Genomic DNA, 26180 nt, shown 5'->3' with positions numbered 1-26180 from the left:
ATCCTTTAGGTGCATTCCTACTTGTTTAACAGTTTTTAGACAAATTTAAGCTAACCAAACCCTTAGAGGCATCATCCCCCAAGACAAAACCAGCTGGACTGGAATGTAAAGGTTGGCCTAGCTGATCGTGGAGGTCTTTCCCAACCACGATTCCATGAAAAACACGCATCTGTTGTGGTGTGTCATGAGTCAGACTATGGGCTACGACTAAAACTTCAGCGAAAGAACAGTCTGATGGAAGAGGAGAAAGCCGAAGACATGAAGGACATTTCCAAGAAACACAGGTTTATTCTGGCCCCAAACTATTTGCTGCAACAAGAACCAGCGATTACTAAGGGGAAATATGAATTCCTTCCTTGCTACTTCAGCAGCAGGGAAGATGGGCAGGAGATGACAGCACTGCTCTGACCCGTCCCGATGGCTCGGTGCTGCTCTACCCAGCTGGCAGCAGCAGCGCTGCCTCCTGGCCCCGCTCCCAGCCGTGGCCGTGCTTCGGCCAGAGCCCGGCGCGCTGCACGCAGCAGTGAGCACGGCTGTGCTGCACTGAGCACCTGATAGCCCGCAGATAACCTCTGCCCCTCCAAGCACACAAATCAGAACTGCAAACAAGGAGCGCCCGGGCGCGTGCTCCTGCACACACACAGGTGTCAAGGCTCGGGAATAACCTGATCCTCCCATCAGTTCTTTTAAGGTTCGTTTAGTGCATGTTCGGGGTGTTCAGGTAATGAAATCGGAATGGAAAGGGAGCCCTCAGCACGCACCACAGGGCTGGCTTCCCCGCGGCCTGCTGTGGAGGCCGGCCAGAGGCAGGGGCAGTGCCCCCGAGCTGCCCACGGCCAGCAGGCTGCCTGCTGCGCTCGGCTCTGCCCCCCGGCAGCGACACCACCTGGTTTTACTGTCACTTCTTGCTTTCCTTCCTAATCCCATTAAGAACGGACCATCCGAAAACAGATCTTGTGTCACTGGAAGCTTCTGTGGCGTCCTCCACTTCAGCCAGTTCCATCAGCAACTTTCAACAGCAAAATGCTTTCTTTAACTCTACAGAGATGAAACGATGAGCCTCAGTCAAGTGAGAGAAGTGGTTTTGGTGCTGAAGCACGTGGGAAGGATCGGGCTACCGAAGGCCCCAGGAGGAGATCCTGCCACCCACCTGCTGGCCCTTCCACCTCCACCGGGAGCGCAGTGCCTCGCCCAAAGGTAAGGGTGGTGGCTGCACAGCTCCGCACACAGCAGGAGCTCAACAGCACTTTATCTGATCATTTATTTATCTAACAAATAATAGGAATCCATTACCTAAGCCATCTGGCACATGTTATAAAATCAAGGCAGTAGAAACAGACAGCAAATAACCAGTGGCAGCTCAATGCACAGACATTGCTACTGTGCAAGGACTGCTGACAAATTTGCAGGGGACCCCACATAATCCACTAATCTTAGAAAGTAAATGTTTTAACACGAGACTTGGAGAATTAAGTAAATGACCAATTGTTACAAATGGGAGCTTCATAATTCTTCTTATATGCAACAAAGAAAATTCACAGAGCTTTCAAGGTAAGGTCTGTACCAAAAGACATATCTATTATTTTGAGTTTAAGGTTGTGTCTCCTCTCCCCCAAAACCATCTCCCAGTGATGCTCCACTTTCAGTGCTGCATTAGGCCCATGGGATGCACCCTCCCAAAAACCACCTGCGGACCGACAGAAGCTTTCACGAGTAGCCTGGAGCCACCTGACCATGGCCCTGTGCTGAGGGTGACACCGTGTGTCCCCAAGCACGCTGTGGGCCAGGGGACGTGGGACGCCCCACTCCCCGGCCCCCTGCAGTGGAACTGGCTCAGGCTCTGACCCTCACCAGTTCTGCCTCCCAAGGCTCACGCTTCTTGTACCAAGAATGATAAATTGCTGATGTATCACAGAAGTGTTGGTGAAAAACTAAGGGTTTTTTCAGTTTCCCTGTGGCTGGTGTCTGACCACAGGATTTTATTTATTTATTTATTTACAAAAACGTACCAAAACATCAAGCTCAGGCTAAAGCAAGCATCGTTAGACAGCTGGGTAATTACATAATCCAGCGCCTTCTGCTTACGGGCAAGGGGAGCAGAGCTGCTGCACACAGCTGTGACCCTCCGTTTCCACCACTTTTACTCCAGCAGCAGGGCAGGTCCCCAAAGCAGAAAGGCGCCTGAAATATCCCCGCTGCTGCTGTGTTAGTTTTCAAAGACCAGAGGCAGAGACAGAGTAGCAAATACCCCATGAGAGCCCACCACCACTTACAGATGCGACTGCTGCCCAGTACCTCTGATTTCTACACCAGGCTCACCGCGCACAAAGCGTTACACCCAGGCAAGGAGCACCCCGCTGAGAAGCTGCCTGCAGGCGGGCCCACTGCCGAGGAGCGAGCACGGTGCGAGGGAGCCAGCTCCAAACACTTCAAGGCCCTGCCTTCAGGACTGAGGCAGCTGCTCGCAGACAGTGCCGGTAAAGCCCCAGCAGGCTTCTTGCGACACTGGGAACTGCACAAGCGGCTTTTTGTCCTGTGCAGTTCCCTCCGACACTTCCCTAAGTCAGTGTAACGCTGTAAACCCCCAGCCTGCACCGTTTCCAGGACAGAGCACCAGAACTGAAGGCTGGCCACTGAGTTCAGCTTGCCCAGGCTGCCGGCCTGCAGTGAGAACTGGTTAGGGCTTCCCTTAGTGCTCCGTTTCTGCCCCCTTTAACCACAACCGGACCAGCCAGCTGCCCCAGCCTGCAAGATGCTGGAAAGGGAAGGAAGTATTGGTAACAGCAAGGATGAAATGAACAAATGAGTTGAAAAATAAATAAATATGCTGAACCCAGCCATACAAAACCGACACCGACATCCCCCTAAGAGGGCAAAGCAACATGCTGTAGGAGAACACAGCATAAAGCAGGAACAGCTCAAACCAGGGGAGAAAAGGAAGAAAATGGAGAACAAAAACGACTTCACGATGCTGAATCTCCATTCCAATCTGAAAAGCGGAGGCACGAACACAGTGCCTGATCTGTTTTAACTTCAGTGTGCAGGTAATGAGCACGTGCCGAGGATGGTTTCGCACAAACCTGAGCGCAAGACCATGAAGTCTGTCACTGCAACTGGTGGTGCGGCCAGGGCAGAGGAGTCAGATGAGGCCCAGGGCTGGGCAAAGCACTCTCACTTGCTCTTATTTTCCAAGGAAGGCAGACAAAAGCCAACGCATGTCCCAGATGGTCCCTACAGATATTCATGGGTCAGCCCAAGCAGATACCTATCTGCTGTTGGTCAACAGCTATGAAACGCTGATCACTTACATCTGAGTACTGTTCAGTGGGGCTACAATTACTCATGAAGCACACCCCAATTCTACTCAGTTTGTATCCAAAGTCAAAGAACCATAACTTTCAAAAATTACCTTACAGTAGGACTACTGATCTCCCATTGACAGCTTCTCAACAGGACAAGTGAAACATAGCTCAGGAGCACAAAACACATCTAATAACAATGCCCGGGACACAACCCACGGAGCAGTTTTGAACTGCTGCGCCCCAAAATTGAAGCCTTCGAGCAGAATCCGTATTTGCTGCATTGCTGGGAGCAGGAACACAAAGCAGAGCATGGTTCAGTCCCATTATTCACAATTAGCTTGTGCCAATCCTTTAACTTCAATTCAAATTTCCAGATTAACTACAGGGATGCACAGCAATGAGGCTGTCTATACGGTCACCGAGTTTAAATATACACCTGCATGAATCAAAGGAACGGGATTTTCATAGGAGTGCCGTGACTTCTTTGAAAACACATAGCCCTGGTTTCTAACAAAAAAAAAAAAAAATGAGCATGAGAAAGGACAGCTTCCTTTATACTATTTCAAGAAGGCCCATGTGGTTGGGATGGTGGCTGCTACATTTACACTGGCCTGCAAAGCCACCAAGCTTGACGGCTTTAGAGCGGTTGTTACCAGAGCTGGACGGGTGTGGCGCAGAGCAGAGAGCCCCACTGCTGCCGGCAGCGTGAGGAGGGGGACTGACACCTCCACTGGGCTCGGAGGAACACAGCCACCAGCACAACCCCAGCAAGGGTGAGCATCCAGCTCCGGTGCTTCAGGACACGCAGAGGCACACGCAGTAACGACGTTCTGCAAATTCATACCCTGCTGCACGTGCCAGCAAAACGCATGTGCCAGTAATGCCACATGCTGAGGTCAATGTTACAGTGGAAGGCCTGGTACTTTAGGGAGCTGTCCTGAACGATGATCCTGGCTGCGCCTGCCAGCATAAAAATGATATGAAAGTCACACTTTCTGTGCCTACGTATGGCTCAAAAGAGGACAAGAATAGCCTCTCGTGTGAGAGGAAAGCACAGAAGCAATCTTGCTGGCCTTGGTCATCCAGCAAGTCCTCTCCTGGAGGATGACACCTGCAGTGGTTTTACTTGGTGTTTGCTCATTTAACTGCTGCACGCTACGACCATAAATCCATTCCTTCTGTTACTCCATCAAGGATGAGGTCTGTTGCCACTACGCGTGGAGGTACTGAACTCAATTAAGCAGCATGAAGGCTTTTCCTGGGGAAAAAGCAGGCAGTGAAGGGAAGAATGCAAAGAAGCTCTGGTGAACCCTTGGCAGCTTTCCTTGCTGGGTGCCTGATTCGGAGGTTTGCCTTCCCTGCCTCTGGAAGGGGCACAAGCTTCTCCCCAGGCCCCGAGACAACGGGACACCCATAGTTTTGGGGCAGGAAGGATTCAAGGAAGTGAATTCAAGGTCAGACGGTGTTTGAAATTAAAATAAAGTCTTTCTGAATAAGTCCTCCTGAGAGAGGTTAGTTCCGTTGTAAGGACATTCACCGCGAGAGAAACCAAGCCCAACTTTCCAACGCAAGGCCTGACACGGCTGAGCTCTGCGAGAGCCTGGGACCAGCTCCACGGTGCCGCTGCTCTTCAGGCCAGCACAGGACCGGCCACCCCATTGCAGAGCCAGCTGGTGGAGATACGTGTCCATGAGCGGATCCACGAGGTGCCTCGTCCGCGCTCATTTGTTTGAGGCGCCGTAGGGCACTCACCGCGCTCCCTCGCCCGACACAAGCACCGTGCGGATCCGCTGCGGCCCTGTGCGGTGCCATGGCCAGGAGGGACCGGCACCGGGAGCCCCTCGCACCCCAGGAGCAGGCGGCCTCGTTCCCGGCCTCGTTCCCGGCCTCCTGCCCTCCCCTCGCACAGGGAGGCGGCCGGGAGCTGCCTCAGGAGAACCTCACGAGGCGGCTGCCGGTGCCGACGGCCGCGTGCGGAGCTCCGGGCGTTTGGGAAGGGCTCTGGGAGGCTCCGGGCGCTGTCCGGCGGTGCCCGCTGCCCCTTCCCTTCTGCCCTGCCCTTCTGCCCTTCCCTTGCAGCCATCGCCCGGGGACCAACCCCAAACCCAGCGCTCGGCCGCCCCCGGCCCCGCGGGGAGGAGCCGTGCGGGCCCCAGCTGCGAGGCTGCGGCCCCCGCAAGGCGAAACCCCCCGGGCGCAGCCCCCCCACCCCGCCACCACCGCCCGGGCCCGCAGGGGCTGCGCAGCCGCCGCCCCCCGCAGCGCCCCCCCCGGCCCCGCTGCCCCCGGGCGGGCCCCGCGTGGAGCCGAGGGCCCGGCCGCGGCCCCCCCCCTCCCGGCCCTACCTTGGTGTAGAGCTCGGAGGCCGCCATGGCGGCGGGCGGCGGCGGCGGGCGGAGGATGCTCAGGAGGCGGCGGGGCGGCGGCGGGGAGCCATGGCGCTACCTGCGGGCTGCGGGGCCGCTCTGTGCATTGTGGGAGCGCGGCGGGCGGGCGGGCGGCGCTGCCTCCCCCCGGCGGGCGGGGAGCCGCGGCCCGGCCCCGCCGACACCGCCCCGGCCTCGGGGGCTGCGGGCACAGGGGCGAGGGGCGAGGGGAGCCCCCCCGGGGGAAACGGGGCCGGCCCCCGGCACGCAGCTCCCCGCGGCGCCGAGCCGGCCGCAGAGAGACGGCGGCAGCCCCCCCCCCGCCCCGGTTTGGCTTCCGTGTCGAAAGGGAATGAAATAAAAAGCAGAAGCCGCGTCCCGGCTGGGGCTGCGGGGCAGCTCGGTGGCTCCGTGCCTCATTGCTGGGGCAGGAGGTGCCGGCGTGGCAGCAGCGAGCCCCTCTCCCCCTCTCCCCCTCTTGTGCGCCGCTTTCTCCTCATGGGACGCGTCCCGCCGGTCCCCAACACACCCAAAGGCACCCGGTGCTTCTGCCACAGCCTCCACGAAGATGCTTCGGCTTTTTAATCGATATCAGCTCTGAGCAAAATTCAACCCTCTCAACAACAGCTTCGTGTTCAGGGGGCAGCACCCGGCCTCCCCCAGAGACCTGCTGTGAGCAAAGAGAACAGCACCAACAGAAAACCAGCCATGAAGGAGACGGGCGAGCTGCCCAAAGCCACACACCAAGCTGCTGACAGCCAGGAGTGAAAATAAAGCTCAATAGTGAAAATAAAAAAATAAAAAATAAAAAAATAAAAATAATAAAAAGTGAAAATAAAGACTCCCCCAATAAATGGTGCAATAGGTGCTAAAATTTAGCTGTGCATCGCTGCTGCTATGTGAAAGCATTTAGAGAGTGGAGCAAGCACAAATAAAAAAAATAATAATAATTAGGATGAAAACATGGAGCCCTACCTGGAGTTGTTTGTATTAGGTGCAGATACGTGATCTTCATAGCTAATAAACCAAGGTTAATGGCTTCAGAAATGAGGTTAAAAAAATGTTTATTTTGCAGGGAGAGTTTAGAAACTATTTAATGATAATTGAATCAAAGCAGACAAACAAAACCAGCAACAAAAAATCCTTCCCATATTCTACCAGTATGCCCAGGACTAAATTACTGGTGCAAGCCCAGGAGGCTCGCTTCCATCAGCAGAACTGCTGTCAGTCCTTGCAGAAGCCAAGAACAGGTTCCTTCGAACTGATGTCCAGGTCAGGGGTGAGGTTTTTGCCTAAGAAGTTTGCACAGCTGCTTTTCATGCGCACCCTATGGCAAAACAGGGAGATTTATGCTACAAAGCCACTAAGCCATCTTTCACATGCGCACCCTATGGCAAAACAGCCATATAGCACAAAGCCAGTTGGGTCTCATGTATACCCACAGAACAAGTGGTGGGGAGCTCCAGTGTGATCATCCCCTTTTAACAGCTTTGATCTAGGAACTGGATGCATGAACCACAAAAATATCAGAGTTCTGGTCTCTCTGTGTGCTGCTTCATACACGTTATTAAATGCCTTTTCTTCAGGATGCCATCTTTTTCTGTTCAAGACACTCGTTTCAGGAGTTCCCTTGGACTGTGGATTACTGTATCAGCCATTTACAGCTGAAGCTCAGGAGCCAAGTGTAATTACGAGCACCAGCAAAAAATAGGTATCTGAGTCCAAAATATGCTATGATTTGACACAATTTGCATAAACCAGGATTTCAAATCTGTCCTTTAGGACAGGAATTGGGGGCACTGAAAGTTGTCAAGAAACCTGTTTGTAAGACTGACTACTTACTACTTTTAGAAGTATCTCCTGCATCATATATTTGCTGGAAAGATTTTAAGTGTCCTATCCTATGAGGCTTCCCTATTTGGTAATTGTCACATTGTGCCATAAGCGAGGAGTAGATTCTCTGTTGGCCATATAAAGACAGGAAATCATTAGAAGCACAGAAATAATACATACTGGTAACAAAGAACGTGAGATGGTTTATGTGGCATAATGAATTGGTCTACCCACTCTTACAGAAAAGCGTTTGTACATCCATTACGGACCATTGGTTTTACTCCAAGGACCTTCACTAGAAAGATGGACAATGGTAACAGAGGAATTCAAAGGCTAAAATCCTCCCACCCTTTCCTATATCATCACACTTCAAGGATTAATCCTGTAAATTCTGGCTGTAGAAAACAAACAGGATTAGCTTCTGACAGTGTTGACTGCAGTTAAGAGCTCTGAAATGTAAGAGATGCATAGGATGAGATAAAATTATATACCAGGCTTCCATTCTTCCCGTTACAACTGGGACTTGCTTCCATGATTTTGGGCTTACAGAAACACAGATCTCAGATGGCACATGAAGATACATAATGAAATTCCCATGCAGAAAGCTCGCCTTGATTCGTTTATGCTTAATCCTACTAGGAGGATTCCTCTAGTCTCTGGAACGTCATGAAGGTGTTTTCAACAGCACAAAACCCATCACCTGAGAACAGACCTCTTGTTCAGAAGAATCCACAGCTCCCATTGTGGCATTTAAGCTTCCCTGGAATTTCAGCCATTTGGTTCAACTCCTAGAAAATGTCACAGATTAAAAAATTATAATCCTATTTCTTGAGGAAGAAATGTTTTCTCCTCAAAACTAATAAGGAAACAATCATACTGCACTATCACTCCTCTAAAGACAGAGGTACCAGTAGCAGTTGAACTGAGTTTCTACTCAGTCACTCTGTGTACCAGGAGTGTCCATGATGGCTATTCCATTGTCTGTGGAATTTGACATTAACCAAGCATACCTCTTTTATCAAGAGCTACATCATTGTTCTCCAATAAAATGAAAAAAATCTGTTGTTAAATTTAGACTGTCAGAAACAGAAAGTAAAACTCCTATTTTAAACCAGTCAAATGTGCTGAGATCAGTGGAGGCTTCATCAGTATTTTTCACGTCAGTACACAAACAGACCTCTGCACCCACTAGAAATACTTAAAACATGTAGCAAGCTGCATCTTCAGAGTAACAAAGATGCGCTGCCTGAGAAAGTCAGTGACAAATCACTCATCTTCCTCTAAAGCTTTTTCAAGCACATCAGTCGAGGTCAGTCCTGCCTGCCTCTCTGCTAGTGTTCCAGAATTATTTTCTAAGGAAATAATTAACAGGAATAAATAGGGATAGAAATTTTCAGATATTAAGTTACTCAGGATGTACAGATGCCAGAAACTGGGATGAAAAAGCCAGCCTGAAAGACCAGTGCAGACTTGAATCTGAAAAGGGTGGCTCACTTGTACTAAAGTAGGAATAATCAAACCACACAGGCACCACCAAATCCACTTTAAGTTAAAACAGCCACTACATGCACAGCTTCTCTTAATGGAGTTTTGTGCAACTTACTTGCCCCAGCTTTAATTAGTAGATTTGGGTATAAGCCTGTATTTAAATGGTTTGTCTTTGGCCAAAGACTGATAGCACTCCCCATTATTATTAGGACACTAATGCTTGTGTTAATGCTGCCTTTGCTCTGCTTCAGCATGGCACTTGGATGTTGCTGCTTCACTTGGACACTTAGCTTGTTGGAGATGCCAAGCACGGCGGGTGTTACTATGACCTTGGTTACTGAGCTACCTGCGTAAATACACCACGTGCATCTCGAAACTGCGCAGAGACCAGCACCTACGCCACAGTCTGAATACAAAATCATTTGGATTTTTTCCAGCATCTTGATTTCATGGAAATTTCACCAAGTTCGGGTTAACGAAGTCAACAGCAATGCAAACCTCTACATGACAAGTTAATTCCCAGACATCCCCTTCACTCAGTGTAAGGGACCAAAACAGTCATCTGTTAAGGAGTTTTCAAACAATAAGCTTTAATTGCCTTATTAGAAAAATAAGCACTGAAATATATATAAATGTGATTACATTAAAGTAATTCTGTAGTCTAACATACTAGAAACCAAAGCCCAGTCATATTTTTAATGATACAGAGTAGCAAGAGTTAGGTTTTAGAAATTTTCCATAGAGGATACGGGAGTATGCAGTATCATTAAGGAAACCACAGTAAAGACGAGACAAATCTCCACATTGCAATAAAAACTAAGTAGATCAATTTATTCTGTATACTATACAATGTGTAAGTTTGTAAAGAACAATTGACATTTTCATCACCTTAACATCTCGACTGGGTGTAAATATGTCCAACAAAATGTACTCCTGTGGCTTTTACACAAACACTGTCCTACTACATCAAGAACAATGAGAGGGAAGCCTTTGGTACTACAGATTTGGGGACATATCCGTGAAGTTGGAATTCATTCACTTTTAACTATTTTGAATAAAATGTTGGTGCTATCTGCTATCATAAGCCTACATGAACACTAGTCTAATAACTAAACACTGTCTATCTTTAAAGGCAAGGTATGAAAGGGACTGCCAGTCTACAGTGTGGGCAGGTCTTTTTTGAAAAAGGTCATTATCAAATGGTAAAACTTATATAATACATTATGTACATAAGTTTGGATAGCTGAGTTATCTTGCTGGAGTAAGCTGAAAGTTAGCATCAATTTGCAGTCACCTTTGTTTTACTGTTAAGTGATTATCGGACTTCCTAAGTTTCAAACAGTGTATAGAATCAAAACTGCTGTGCCTGCTGCTGAGGTCTGTCAGATGTGAAGGCTCATAACCAGTCACTGACCTAGTTAGTATTACAGTACTTTAAGTATACACATGGATAATATATTGGTAGCTGAATCTGTAGTAACCTTAAGAACTGCAAGTCACTGAGTGAACATCAAAAAAGCTTGCATTATCTAACCAGCAGGACAAGCTGAGTTGCAGCTAAATGAGGGGGATGCTTAAATTTAAATGGCTTTTTTTTTTTTTTTTTAATCTCAAGCATCAGAAAACTCACTGTATGTGAGCTACAAAATAGTGGAACCAGACAATACAAAGCAAGTCACCTTCAACTGTTCAATATTTGTTCCAGGCCCAATCCTATTGTTTTTTCAAATTTCATTTGCACATACAAAAATAAAGAGGGATTTTCACATTATAACAAACAACTACAGAAAGCAGTTTGTTTTAATATATCCAGCTTCCTTGTTATTCTTCCAGCCTGATTTCTTGCTTAAAAAAAAAATAAAAAATCGGTCTAATAATTTCTTCAAACTGTTCTGTGAAAAATCACAATTTGTTTATAGTATTAGTGGAGGATAAGGAGTAAAAGGGCTCTCACAAGTTTGTCCATAATTGCTTGAAAAGGGCTATAAAGACTTGCAAAGAACCAGGTTAGCAATTTAAAAAGTTCTCTGGAATGACTTCTCTAAACTGAAGAATACACATTATAATAGACACCAACAGAGTTTCCGCCTACTCTAACCAAAGCAGGGCCAAGTTAAGATTGTTCATCTCATCTTGATCGTTTCCTTGAGTCTTCCTTTAGAAAAGAGCATTGCAGAAAACATGGGACAGTCGTCTTTTCAACTAGCAGATATTTATTCTGTAAGACCTTTCTGGATATATCAATACAAAGTGCCTCCTTCTAAAAACACCCATCTTCAAAAGTGGTTTCTCTTACAATGCCTGCATTGGTTCTTTGCTTTTCATAGTGTTTTAATAGAACCGTTTAAGAAAAAAGTACGCTGATATTTTTAAAGGGTTTCTTACACTCCTAAAGAACATCAAGGCCATGATTGCCTGTACTAAAATCAATTACATTATGGATCATACTGTGTTTCCATACATCTGATTTCACTGAACAAATCATGCTCTTAAATTCATCAGGTTACCCATCTAGTATCAACTGTGTATTCTGCCAATCTAGTACTCACAACCTGCCCCATACAGACGAACTGAAGTTTGTTCCTATTTTCTGACATGAAGAATTACCTATCTCTCAGTAGATCATTATACAAATACCAGTTCCAGTTCCTTTCGTTTCCCAAAACCAATGAGGGACTGCTATATAACAGAAAAAAAGGAGTTAGTTTACTGCCACTTCAGGAGTTCAAGAAAAATAATTATACCCTTTCACTTCCAGAAGTCTAAAATAGTACAATGACAATTGCATATCAAACCTTAGCAAGCCTAGATTTGGAGTTTGCCACAAGGGAAACTCTCTAGAACAGTACATTTAGCTATTTTCCATGTCATACTATTGAGCATTTCACCTTTAAAAGCTTAAAAGAGCTGCTGAACAGAAAGGGCACCTGCCTTTACATATAGGTACAAATTTCAGATTTATAACTGAACGCTGGACGTTGTTGCGAAACAAAATATACAACTGCGAAAGCATAAGGCTGAGTCAAGTGTAAGTCTAGGGGGTTCACAAATTTCAGGTACACAATTTTCACTTTCAGTAGCAAGATTCTGGGCTCTTCGTTTCAGGCCAAGACTTTGAAAGATACAGAATCACTTGTGCTTTGATTGGCACATTATCTGCTTTTTAAAATGTAAAATTAATAGACATTTTCAAAAGGTTGTGCAAAACTATTGTATTTACAAAAATGGCACAAGAGTGAATTCAACAGTCTATGCACATGCACACTTCATTCACATCTTCAACAAAAGTGTGTTCTAAGCTACGGAACTGAAAAGGATACCAGCTTCAACAGGCAGTTGTCAATAAGCACTAGATTCACAAGAGTTACACCAGAATGGGCAAATATTGCCCAAGTAAAAACTCTATTGTTAAAGCTGAAACAGGTTTAAGGCCGTTCAAGTTCAAGAGCAGAAACAAAATTCAATCAGAGCCCTGTCTTTGTTTTTATACATGCTTTACCATCTAGCAACTTGTGGTCTAAACCTCTATTTTAGACAACAAACCCAAACACAGGAAAAAAAACAACACAACTGGAGGTTATATTAAATACAAATATGCTGTAATTAAGGTGAAATAACAAAAGCAGAAACATTAAAAGTTGTAAAACTTGCGATGTCACTTGCTGGAACCAGTCCTACACTAGGAAACGGGCAATATGTACATTTTCAAGTAGATTACATTGCTCTAACCAAACTTGTCCTTTTTTAATCAGTGCATTGTTCTCAACTAGTCCAAATACTACACGTTTTACTCTTAACAGTACTCCCTTACAATAGCAGCACATGCTATCGCTACCTGCAAAGCTGTCAGTCTCATGACTTAGTGTAAGAAAGAAAAAGGGGGATGTGAGGGTGAGAAATAACTATTAAGGAGAAATAACAGGAATGAGAATTATCATGCAGTTCAGCTGTTCTCGTCAGCCAGCCAGCTTGCTAGCAACAAGAGATGGTTTCCGCTGTGGGAGATCCTGTGGAGTAGGAATATGGTCACCAGTGACTTCTGTCTTGTCAGGAGCTGCAGTAGGCAGTTGTTTATTCTTCATCTTTGCCTTAGCCATGTTGTAGTCACCAGAATCAAAGTATTTTTGCTAGAAGACAAAATACACATAGATTTAAAAGCCCGAATTTCTCATTTTGCAAGGCAGCTTTATGTCAATTCAGATAAAAAAAAAAAATCTTACCAAGACCGTTAAGCACACATTTAAACTCTGAACATTAGTTACATACACAGTTAACGCTCTACAGATACCATGAAACTCACACCGTACACAAACACCGTTTTGGTACTCATTTCCAAAGGGCCCTGCCCTCCCGCAACTGAAACCTTGGGGTTTGTAAATTACAGTGCAGCGATCAAGTTCTGCTAGACAGAATAACCAAACAATATATGAAGTAAGGCTGGAGAACAGAGCCTGCCTTATCATACCAGAAGATCAAAGACACATGAAACTGCATGTTAACAAAAAAATCTTTTTTTTTCCTGCATACATTAAAACAGTGGAACTATGATCCCTAAAGTTCCCAAACCAATTTAGTTAAGAATTCCCTTCAAAAAGCTTTTTAGAAGGATTGCACAGTAGATTTGGCTTATCCCAGGCTCCAGGTTTCTCCTGAACAAAGAAATATGTTAATTATGAATTTGTAGAAGAGCATCCCTCAGCATTTCAGCAATTTTTTATTAGCACTACGTTTAACAGGCTTTGTCATCATACTTCTCAAAACATTTAAGTTATCTGTGGACAGTAAAACCAGGTGACTTATAATTTATCTGTGTTACACTAAGATGAGGTGTGGAATTTCATCCAAGGCCTGCATCAAGTCTTCAACTGCTCAATGACACCTTTTTTTTGGGGAACCGTTATATTTTGTTTACATTTTACTATGAGGTCTACCACTAATCTACTTATAACCCGTGATTTTGCAGATTGTCAAATGAGGCCAAAGCCTAGATTCAGGACAAAGATTAGCTCTAAGAACTGTTGCTTACAATGCATAATCACCTCTGGAAGAACACTCCCTGGTTAGCTTTAGATAGGCTTATTCCTCAAAGTCAGTTGAACAAAAGCCATTGCAACCTGCTGTGCTTGTGTACTTCCAGGCAGCATTATTGCCGTAGCCTTTAGTTTGTAGTAGCACTAACCAACTGCAAAATGTTCAGTAGCAGCAGTGTTAAACTGAAGTTCAAGTCTTTACCTGGGGATGGGAAGCTTTTGTTGTTGTTGTTTTTAAATGCAAGGCCTCTTGAAGATGGCTTTAAATGTCCCCTATTAGGGTTTACTAGAGGCTTAAAGTCATCTCTTTTACCCTAAACAATCAGAACACCTGAACTACATAACTGTATTGGTAAACCTGCTCACAATTCATCCTTTTGACAGTGGAATCCTTACTTACACCACAGTGTTCTTGCACTGTATCTGCAGACAAGGCTTTAGCTATAATGCAACCCAGTTTGGAAATAGGCTTTCATATTTTCCCCTTCAAAACCGAAGAAACCAAAAGAAACTTTTAAACAGGAACTAGGTAATAATTGAGTAATTCTATCTTTCGGTGTGTTAACTGCTGTTAACAGATACACATTTCTGTCTCTATACTAGTTATATACACACTCGTTCCAAGTAGAATCTGTCTAGAGGAGTACAGCATCCGTTTTTACTACTATTCTGGAGGACGTATGCTAATTAAAATTAATTGGGTGTGTGCACCCAATGTAGAACATTTCTGAACAGCAAATAGCAATGAGCAGAGGGCAGCCTACTTGCCAAACGGCAACTGCACCTCTGGAGAAAAAGCATCATCTTTCAGGAACTGGAGTGTCAGCCCATTTCTCTGCATAGATTACTCTGTGTTTACTTCTGATTTACTGTAGCTTTTCATAGGTGGCTTGTATTGGATCATCCTTTTCAAATTGTTTCTATGCCTACCCACGTATCTTCCCATCGCCAAAGCTGTCTGAAAGCACACTCACTATTCTCACCCTGTTTTAAAGTTCAGCAACCCAGCTAGCCTAAAGTACACCAGAAGTCCCCATCAGATAAGATGCTTTCTCATTTAGGACACTGAGCACACTAAACAAAAACAACGAAAAATAAAACACGGAAAAAAGGTATTAGCAACATCAGGAACTGAAGAGGACAGATTAAGAGTTGGAACCCCCAATTTTATGCCATCTTTCATCATACCAGCAGCATCCAAAATGCTGAGGCAATTAAAACGCCCACTGGCCTGCCCCTGCTCGTATTGGAAAACATAGGCTGTAAGAAGCTTTGCACGAAGTGGTGCTGTAATCAGGACTGAAACCTTGTAGAGACTGGTGGCGTGTTTACAGTAATTCCTTTGTGGCCATTAATCCTTACGGAGCGGACACTGGTCTGTCTGCCTGAATGGCCTGTACAAAACACATTCACCCTGCCTCTTTGGTATCTACAGGCACTGAACACGCTCAAGTCTCTTTCAGTTTGCCTTTGACCACATAACAGCTTAACTCCCAAAAGTCCACCCCCAGCAGCCATTATCCATGCTGCATGCACACTAATTTTCAAGAGAAAGCTTATCCAAAAAACCTGCCAAAAGTAACAATTCCCACGAGACGTTACCAGATAGCCCAAAATTAGATCAGCACCGAACTCCAACAGCTGGCTTGCAAAGGACTTACACTTGGAATCACTGTGTGCACTCAAATGGCCTAGATGAGAGTAAACAATAGTGTGACAGCAAGGAAAACACCATTAAAAGTAATGAGAGGCTAGGATTACCCCAAGAACAGAATTCTAACATGCCTGAAAAGCATTACGTCACTTCATGAAATCCTGAACTAACAAAAAACTGTTCAGTAACTAAGAAAGTAAGATACACTGGTCAAATGTGGAACAGTATTTAAATACTAATTCTACAGTTACTTTTTGAGTAGGTGTATGTATCTGGAATTACACCAACCTTCTCAAGCCACTGATGTCAGATGGTACCTGCAAACACTAAGCCTTCACACACTAACAACATGAGTAACAAGAGTGGCCGTACATCCTGGCAACATAAGAACGGGTAAGATAAGATAAGCAGAGAACACAGATGAGATTCTGACCCTTACTGTTTTCTCTCTTTTTTTTTTTTTTTTAAACCCAAATCTATCACAGCTGCAGTGAGACAGCTTCAAAGTTTTTAAATTTCTTAAAATTTCTTAGAATTGCAGCTGAGCCACTGGGGCACTGTAAGCAACTATCCTGCCGGTTTGGCATTTGTTTTGTGGAAATCAATTTCGCTTCCTCAGGCCTTTACAGATTTAAAGTTAACACTGGCTGTGTTCTTTTCTCATGCAAAGGTCTGGGGAGTGGAAAAGAATCACAGATACAGGAATTTGGGAATTTCTTGTCCACACCCTAAAGACAGTAAAGAACTCACTCCTTTTTGAAGCCTCTTCCTCAAGAAGTCTGAGCCTCCTGGCTTCTGGCCCAGATGAGGATATCTTGCTTTCAATTTTGCTTCTTCAGCTTTTTCTGGGCTGATCACCTTATCCTCCATTTCCTGAAACAAAATTACCAAGATTTTAAATGAAGAATTACAATAAACTATTTATGTACAACACTTTTGCAAGGAATTCACCAACATGCAGATTTCTGCTCCAATCTGAACACATCCATTAATAAACATTCTCATTTATTCTCTCTCAAATACTGACAACAACTGTAGGAGTTCAGCCTCACATCTTAGGTACTTTTCAACCCATTTTGCTTTCACAGAAAATTAACCTATATTAAAAGCACACTGCTACTCAGTTATGATCCAAAATATCCCCAAAATAACAAACAAAAACAAACAAACAAAAAAAAACACTTCTCTGGTGAAAACAAGGATTCTGTCAGAACGAATGTTGAAAGCAGAGCATGAGACTTTTCAGTTGGCCCTGCTTCCTCGTGGAGTTGCATGGATTAGCACTTGTGCTCTCACAAAATCCAGTTTTTATGACTCCGATGCAACTGTAATGCATTGATATTCATTGTGAAATAGCGTTAAAGTATTTCAGTCTGAAAACCATGCCTGCTACCATATTAACAAACATTATTTGACTTCTCTATACTGGCCTTCTATTAGAGGCCGACATTATCATTACCTAGTTAACTGAACACAGCTTATTTGCATAGAAAAAAATGCAAATTTGTGAGAATACTGTAAAAATATGCATGCTCCAAGTAGTGATCTGAAAACGCTCATTTGGCAAAAACTAGTTTGCACATCCAGTCTGTCAGCACTGACCTTTACTTTACAGGTACCCGCTCTAGTTCATGCAGTGATTTGATGCATGAGGTACAATTTTTTTACTCAGTCATTTCTAAAATACCTTCCATTCAAACTCCTTGTTTCACTGCCTTCCGGTGTTTGGCCAAGATCATTTCTGCATGCAAACCATGGCTAGTTCAGGGAAAACTCATATTGATTTGTGCTGACTGCTGTGGTTCTTGAACAGTAATTATCATCTGAAGTCACAGAAAGACTTTTAGTCAGGAAAGAAGAATTGCCATTGAAACCAGGAGAGCCTCACGTCCATCTGTGACTAAAGATTCGTACTCACTTCGAGCTGCTTAGGCAGCCCCTTCACACTCCTCTTCCACCAGCACCACCAACCTTTGCGTTGCGTCAGTTCACATGAGTGTACTCCACGTCAGTGGGTTACAGAAATTAATTCAATGCAAAAATAACTACCCATTTTTTTCTTGCTGGGCTTTATTTCTTTGGGGTCAGTTTCCCGTGTCTGGATCACCAAGCAGCTGCACCAACAGGTCCGGTAACACGGCAGCAGGGAGCACAACGGATCAAGAGCAGCCGAGAGCTACTTCAGGCACAAGTGCTGAGGAGCTGAACCCCTGCGCTGGCCTGCCCCAGTTCACAAGGCCTCTGACACCTCTTACAAAAGCTCCAAGTTCTATAACGATCGGCACCCTTCTGGCAAGAAACCTTGGAAGCAAAGCTTGTAACAACAAACTCGAAACACAACATTTCCAATTGCTCTATTACCCCAAGACCTCTGGAAGACAGCTGCTCCCAGCACAGTGGGAATCGCCATGGCCAGCCCTACCAGGGGCGGGCAGAAATTGAGGGCAGCCTACGAGAAACTTCTGTGGGGTCTAGATAGAAGCAATGCTTTTTATTTGTAGTTAGATGAAAACATAGCCAGGCAATGCAACACAAAACACAGATAAATACAAAATATAAAACACACACAAAAAGCAAAACTTCCCTGGCAGCACAGGACACAGAAGCAGCGCTGAACACCTCCTCGCCATACAATAACCCTACAAGCCAAGAGCACGGCCTCCGTGCGAATGGAACAAACAGTCTTCAGCCGCTGTTTTATTATCATGCCAACACTGTCTCTGGATCTTCTCAAAAGCCATTCTTTCAGCATCTAATGCTGAATCACTGGGGACTCACTGTTGAGCCAACAGACAAGGCATCTGAGGGGGCATGTTTTGCCAATACTAACCAAAAGGAAATATTTTTTTAAGAACAGAGGGCCAACAATACAGAGCTTACATAAATATGTATTCATGGTGCTTCAAAGAAAACATTTATGCAAACTCACGGGGTTGACAAATCATCGCACAGCAGGCGACCAAAACACAAAACTGTGTTGTGCCTCAGTGCAGAGAAAAAGGATTCAGGCTCTGGTCACCTACTCTTGATGGCCAAGAACAGCTAAGACCAAAAAAACCACCTAGGTAACATGAAATAAAGAATAGCTTCAACATGAAGGCTTGGGCTGTCAAACAAAACCAGCTGACGACAGGTTCCAAAATACTTAAGCGAACAGCTCTTCATGTAACACAGCTAAGCTACAGGACTCCTTGCCAAAGGATACAGGGGATGCCAAGAATTTAGATGGATTCAGAAAGCCGTCGGATGCGTCCATTTGCAGCTCAGAAGGCTTTTATGCCATGCATTGAGGAGCCCTGGGAAAGTTTTCTGGGGAAGATCATCGTGTGCTTACTCTGACCTTGTATTCTTCTGTGCACCAGAGAGCAGGGAGCACTCTCAGGGCCGTGTCGCTGAGACACGAAGGCTTTAACCCAAACCTGCAAAGCCATTCATGCATTAGCAGTTGTCTTCCCCGCAGTTATTATAGAAGCAGCAGCCTGACAACTGACAACTGATGAAGGAAAAAAAAAAAATATATCAAGATATACCACGCACTTCTTCCTGGTGACAACCACACAAGTTGTAATTTTAGTTCTCTACAGGAATTTTTGCACAGCTAATGAAGTCTGCTTACTTCATTAAAAGGGTTTACCAGCATAGCCAGTAGTTACCTAACACATTTAAAGATAGCTCTTGCTTTTAATTTTTATGGGGCTACTAAAAGCATGAGGTTCTCTATCTGTTGGACAGCTCAACTGCATGGCTACAAAGAAGCCTTCTCGAGCTGTGTTATGAAGAGCTTATCCTCTTCTAAGGAAAGACATCAGAAAAAAATGTGAAGTAGAAAATAGGAGAAACATGACAACGGCACAATTCCCCAGACAACTGATGCGGCAAAAGCCAGTCCCAAAACAAGACGCAGCACTAAGGGCCTCCTGAAAAACATGGACTTCTACAGCAAAAGCAGCATCCATCAACCAGGCACATGCTCTACATCACCCAAAGGTTTCTTTGTTGCTGAACTTCCTCCTGCCACTACCCAGAGTTTTCCCATTGGGAACAGGAAACACTGGACTCATGGAAAGTTCTCAATTTCTATCGTTTTCTTGTTTAACACCCTTCTCATTGAGCACATGCACAAGCTTCCCGTGCTGTGCTAACACGTTTATATCAGACATCTCGCCATGGAACTGCTGCCTCAAAGCTCCCTTAGGGGCTTCATCTTTTTTAGGCTTACAAACGACTAAGTACTGCAAAACGGGTTGGTCAGACAAGTACCTCAGAGCTAAGCATTAACTGAACCGATCTTAACTTTGTTTATCCAGACAAACATTTTTAAAGAAGTTTGATATTGCAATGCTGTAGCACGAATCCCTCACTCTATTATCACAGGATGGAAGAGCGAAGAAAACAAAGTTCCATTTTATTTCCTTTCCCTTGCCTAGAGTGCCTGCCTACGCCAAGCCCAGCTCTGAAGCCCAGCCGGCCCCCGCACCCCCACGAGCCCGGTGTCCAGCCCGGCGCTGCAGCCCCTCGGAGGGCCCGGGCCCCACTCAGCTGCCGCCGTGCCCAGGCGCTGGGAGGCCCCGCGAAGAGCCCGCTGCCGCCTGCCCCCCGTGCTCTTACCGAGCTACCGCGGGCGCCCCGCACAGCCCGGGGGTTTACTTCTCTCGGCGGCCTCCCTGGCACGGCCACGCAGCGCCCGCGTTTCGGGGCAAACGGCACCGCGGGGGCCGGCTCGGCCTCCCGGCCCTATGGCCGCGGCACCGCTCTGCCTCCCCGCTCTGCCTCCCGAGGCGTGCGGCCGCTCCCCGGGCCGAGCGGGGAATCGTTAAACAGGAGCCCGGGGCCGCCCGGCCGGGCCGCGCCTCCCGGAGCCCTCCTCAGCGCCCCCCGGCCTCTCCCCGCCCTGCCGGGACGGGCCCGCGGGCCCCGCCAGGCCGCAGCCGCTCGGAGCCGCCTGCGACGCGGCCTCGGGAGCGGCACCGGAGGGCCCCGACGCGGCCCCCGGGCGTTCCCCGGGCCCGGCCCCGCGCCCCCCCCGGCCCGCAGCGCTCGGAGGGGTGCGGGGGGGGGGGGGGGGGGTGAGGGGGGGGCAGCGCAACCGCCCCGCGCCCCCGCCTCACCGCGGCCGCCCCCCCCCGGCAGACCCCCGCGGCCCCCTCCCCGCTCCCGCCGCTCCTCAGCGCCCCCCCCCCACCTTCTGCTCCTCGGCCGAGGCGGGCTCGGGGCTCTCTGCGGACATGGCGGCGGGCGGCAGGCACCGGGCACGGCGCAGCTCCCTCCGCTCCGCTCCGCTCCGCTCCGCCGCGTCCCGCACAAGATGGCGGCGGGTGGCAGGACGGCGTGCGGCCGGGCCCACACTTCCTCCGCGCGCGGCCGCGCACGCCGAGCGCTGCGGCCTTCCGGCCCCCCCCCCCCCGCTGACGTCACGGCCCCGAGCCCCCCCCCTTCCCTCCCCGCGGGCGGCTCGGGGCCGTTTGGCAGCCCCACAGCGCGGGGCATGGGCAGGGGTAAGGACAGGCGGGAAAGGGCTGCCTAAAAATGAGCCCAGCCCCTGTGAAGGAAGGCAGAGCAGCCATGGCGGGCTGGGCGCGTTTCGCATTCACAGCCTGTGTCCCGTGTGGAACGGGCAGCACAGGTCAAAGCCTGACGGGGACATGGCTGAGAAGCTGTACACAGATAACCGAAGGTTGTGTTCATTTCTAACAGCACCCATATAGGGACCAAGTATGGTTTGACTGTGTAAGCCAATACAGATAATTTCTTGGACGTGATGTGCAGTGACCACATACCCCAAACCCACCCCCCTCTGCCCCTCAGGACAAATCCATATCACTCCGAGGAGCACAGGGTGGCTTGGAGTCACTTCGAGATCCAGCCGTACAAACATCGCGTACTGACAGTGCCAAAAGGTAAGGCTAACTTACTGAGGGTGATTTATGACTCCTCATTAAGTGTCATTTCGTCAAGTATGCGAGCAGATGTGCCCCGTGACACAAACAAGTACTCTAAGGGTACACGCTGCTTGCTTATGACTGAGTACAGGGAAACTGGGACACATTTTCATTATCCTAGTCTAGGTCCTAGTTACGTACACATACAGCTGCAGTTGTATTTGACTCATCTGTTACCAAAAGAAACCTTCTCAGGTTTACAAGACACACAACTAGAAACCACAATCAATCTCCTGCATGGTTTTCCCCAAGTCTCCGTCATACAAAAGCAAACCTTTCAAAAACCCAGCGTAGCAGAGGGAAAAATACTGCACTTGGAAATGGATTCAGTAATATTTGGGCTTTGCCCTTCTGTAGCAACAGCCACTTGAATATACACGACAGCTGGATACGTATCATCTGGAAAGTCTGGTCTCCCTCCCTGTCCCTGGCAGGCTTCCTCGGGACTTCATGAAGCAGTGGCTTCTCATCCCAGCTAAGGGCAGCGTTGAATACACAACGTGCACGCTCATTCTTTCTCCATTCTTCATGAGATAAGGGTGTCATACTCCCACAGGTGAAGGTCACCCTTCATAGTACTACACTATGAAAACAGCGATGTAAAGAAAAACATGAACCAAGACAAGACAGCAGAGAAACCCAGATCTTCGGCAAGCATCATGAAGCTTCATTTTCATTATTAAATATATACCTCAAATATAATCAAACGCTTCTAGCTTTATTTCTCTCAGTTACACAGTTTAACACGTAGCATAAACTGTTTATCTGACTGTGATTTGTTTTAGGAATACACGTATTGGAAAGCATTTATATTCCCAATGTAGCATCTCTAGTAAAACTTCATATAGCCACCTAGTGGCCTAAATGGAATTGATCTATTAAAAATATTTAGGATTACATGAAGATCCTCCTTATCTAAAAATAAAACAAAAAGTACATGTTCCATAGCTTTTGCATATATTTAAGATATAAATGCTAATTCGTTTGCACAGTACATCCTTTAGCACAATCGGAAATCAGATATGGGGGGGGGAATTATGTGAAACTAACAAAAACAATATTAAAGTGGCCCTTTAGGAAAGAAAGAAATGGAGGGAGCCAAATATGAATTGAATCAATGATCTGAATGCATGAGTAAGAAAAACATTCTGCGCTATGGTTGCAAGTGGTGTTAAATCTGTATGTGAGGGGAAAAAAGAAAAAAGGGTACCATCAAAGAAACAAAAGAAAAAAGCTGAATGCTTGCATAGTATGAAATGTTACGGAAATTCAACTGCTGTCCCCATTTTCAATAACTTAAATGAATATCACTTAAAAACATCACACAGATTAAAGACATCTGTATATATTTCAGATTTCAATATTAATGCCAAAAATACATAGTATGATTTTACATAGGATTTATGCTACATTAGAACACTAAAGACAAACATCACTTGAGTATTAAATGAAACATTAAATATTAAATAACTGAAAAATAAAATAAAAAGTGTAAACACTAAACTAACTTGGGAATTTGCTATTGCAACACATCCAATGAAGTGGTTTTAAACAGTACAAAAAGATTAGATTTAAGTACGTTTCCAGTCTACTTGGAATACACAAAGCTCATTCCAGAGACCTTTTACAAAACTGGTCCAGGATCACATAAGAACCTTCTCTCTCGAGCGCTATTTTCATTCCTTTACAGATTTAATTTTATACTGTCAACTTTACCGATCTTCCCTTGTAAGAAGTAATCAACAGTACAATGAATACTTTAGTTTGCCATTGTTTGCTAACATCTTGGTGAAAACTGAGGATTTGTTGGAGATTCAGTGTAAGATTTGAGTTCGTATGCAGCGCCGCTATCAACTTCCATGGACTTCCGAGAGAATAGGAGCCTTACATCTCTGTGGAGGTAGATCTTTCCAGATTTAGAACTCTGGAACCTGAAAAAAAAAAAAAAAAAGAATATCTGTATTATATAGAACAGAAAAAAAAGAGAATAACCTTTAATACTATTGAATTAAATGCATTCCTTTCAGAAATTAAGGCCAAAAAACATTTGACCACAAAATTAAAGAAAAAAGAGTAACGTTTTCTAAACGTTTTCTATCTACTTCATTTTCTCTGGCATTTGAAGGTTCTGTTCCTCACCACAAATACAGAATATAGCTTTGAAAGTGGCATGGGATCTTTGAAGTTCATGCTGCATTTACGTACTGTCAGAGATTAAAGTTCTCAGGCATCTAGAAAGCCAAGAAGTACTCTTAAGTGAGCACTCCTAAAAACGCCCAAAGGGTGGCCTTGATATGCATATCAAATACACATGTCAATCATACAGATCTCATTGCTCTCTGAAACTTAAAGCAAGAAGTTTACCAATGCTTTATACAACATGCCAAGTTTAACTCTAACCTAAGCAGCAGCAGGTACGGGGGTCTCTGCAAGCAAGCTGACAAAGAGGGTTTTTGCAAGGAATACGGAGCCATTTCAAAGAGCTGAGTTTACTGGCCCAATCACCAAAGGAAACAGTGGCCAGTTTCTGGGCTCATTTATTTCTGATGCTGTAGCTGAACAGCCTTCAAACCTGCCAGAAACGTGCCAGTTCACTTTCACTGAGATTTAACAGCTATAGATAAAGAGACACGATTCGCATTTCAGAGAACTGTGTTCGGAGTCTGCACCTGGCAGAACTTAATTCCCTTTCCCCACCCAGGAAGGGCAGGGGATCTCAAGGACTCTCTCTTATGGCCAGTGAGCATCATTATCAGCATGTCATGGTAGGGGAGAAAAGCTACTGCTACTGTGTTAGAAATGAGAGCTTTTTCTACTGTAAGGACAAAATGACACCACTATAAATGCCAAGAGCACACTGCTCACATCAAAGCACACACTGTATTATTATGGGTACTACAATTTGGACAGATTTTTAATAAGCATTTATTCATTGAGTGCACTGAAGCAAAAGGAGTCTCTGTAATATACACAGACATAATCAGATTGAAATTCTGGGAGGCACAAGAAAGACAACACAAGATCCAGCAGGCTTGAGCTGTCTGGGGGCAGGCAGGCTGCAGAATTGGATTGTGTGCCAGCCACAGCTTCGTTCAGAGCAGTGGAGCAGGATAGCCCATAGCCATCCCACAGCTAGAGAGAGGAAGTTCTCTGTCAAGAGCATGAAATGTAGGGGGGGTCTAGCAGAATGCTCCTGCTGGCCCACAAGGAGCTCCTATCCATCCCTCGTGCATGGTGTTGTCAATGGGGAAGCCCTTCACCTGGCAGCCAAAGTAGTTGCTGTCTAAGGGGGAGACTCTGAAGGAAGGCATGTGAAGGAAGAGTAAAAGAGGTGAATAACAAACTGAATACCTAAAAAAAAAAGTTAAGTCTGCACGCAGCTCATAACACATTTTTAAATAAAAGTGGTACTGGAACACCTTTTGAAGCTGAAGTATGATTGATTACATTAGTCACAGTATGGCTAGATCTAGTTATCAAAGCACCATCGTAAAGTTGACCTGAATTATCCCCTTTATACACATGGATCTATCAATTTTTTTTTTAATTATTATTTTTAACTTCAAGCTCTTTATTTTCTAGCAGTGAGAATCCTGCAAGATTTCCTTTGCCCAGTAAATAATCCTTCCCTGTAATCTGCCTCATCCGAGCATGCCATTTCACAAGGACTGGAAGAGAACAAGTGGGAGACAGTAACAGAGTTTGGGGATTCCTCTAGTTTCTGCTTCCATTGCTTTTTTTTATTTAAAGGAATATTTACCATAGTAACTGGGATTTGTAACTTGTTTTTCATATGTGCAAATACATTGGAATAATCAGGAGACAATTACATGCACTCTTGCGGGTGTTGGTGGAGTGGCCAGCACAGGACTAGCTCCAGAGCTGTGGCAGTTCCAGTAGTGTAAGAAAACCAAGAAAAACATGAGATGTGTTTCCTCGGACAGATGGTGTCCTAGGAACAGCACCAGTAGACAAACAGTGGAAGACTTAAAAACACAGTAACAGATGAGCTAGAAAGTCTGGCAGAGGAAAGAAACTTTAAGTGATGAACATTACTGGAGAAATGACAAACACGAGCACAAAAGCCTTTACGTATATTATGGGCCATTACGAAGAATAAATTCATGAAGAACAAAGTAAACCCAAGAAACAGGCTGCAGCAGTGTATGTTTTTATGGTTACCCTAAGACCTTTCCTTCTGCAAGAAGAAAAGACAATACAACAAAAATCATTAAAATCTAAGTAAATCCACAAATAAAAATCAGTAGGACAACACCACAGATTGCTAGATCACGAAAAACGCTTAGAGATCAGAAAGATCAAAAAGCAGCTAGCAAATTAGTGACAGATACCTCCAGCTTCCACTGGTAAATGCGTCATACACCACATCACAAAAATATTGCAAAAAAAAAGTGTCACCACCCTGAGGAAGCACTACTGAGCAACTGGTTTGAAGCGTCCCCTCCACCTCGCCTTCAGGAACATCTGGCTAATGAAGAACTGGCCACTGTTAGCCATGAAGCAACAGCAATTACGCTCCATAGAATTAAAAGAGGCAACATGTCAGT

The 26180-nt window shown here is 45.6% G+C and overlaps 3 protein-coding genes across 5 annotated transcripts in view; all 3 read right to left on the bottom strand.

Annotated features, from left to right (window-relative positions):
* MYO5A (myosin VA) overlaps nucleotides 1-5946 on the bottom strand; it is a 101966-nt gene extending 96020 nt beyond the window's left edge. The window contains exon 1 of the mRNA XM_068695253.1: nucleotides 5648-5946. Within this exon, the coding sequence (XP_068551354.1) occupies nucleotides 5648-5674 (27 nt within the window). The 5' untranslated portion in view covers nucleotides 5675-5946. The remainder of the gene's footprint in view (nucleotides 1-5647) is intronic.
* Nucleotides 5947-9554: 3608 nt separating this feature from the next.
* On the bottom strand, nucleotides 9555-21052 carry ARPP19 (cAMP regulated phosphoprotein 19). The gene is made up of 3 exons (XM_068696299.1): nucleotides 20856-21052; nucleotides 16424-16546; nucleotides 9555-13116 (listed from the first exon to the last, which is right to left on the bottom strand). Exons 1-3 carry the CDS (start codon nucleotides 20898-20900, stop codon nucleotides 12946-12948), a joined length of 339 nt encoding a protein of 112 aa, XP_068552400.1. The 5' UTR covers nucleotides 20901-21052; the 3' UTR covers nucleotides 9555-12945.
* Nucleotides 21053-22941: 1889 nt separating this feature from the next.
* The window catches only part of ATOSA (atos homolog A), a 43323-nt gene continuing 40084 nt past the window's right edge, over nucleotides 22942-26180 (bottom strand). For all 3 annotated transcript variants that reach the window (XM_068696298.1, XM_068696297.1, XM_068696296.1), the window contains one exon: nucleotides 22942-23543. In XM_068696298.1, coding sequence (XP_068552399.1) covers nucleotides 23390-23543 — 154 coding nt within the window. In that variant the 3' untranslated portion in view covers nucleotides 22942-23389. The remainder of the gene's footprint in view (nucleotides 23544-26180) is intronic.

This window comes from Anas acuta, chromosome 12 (assembly GCF_963932015.1).
Source record: "Anas acuta chromosome 12, bAnaAcu1.1, whole genome shotgun sequence".
Taxonomy (NCBI): Eukaryota; Metazoa; Chordata; class Aves; order Anseriformes; family Anatidae; genus Anas; species Anas acuta.
Note: the sequence above shows the minus strand (reverse complement) of the source record. Positions and strands in the feature narration are given on the sequence as shown.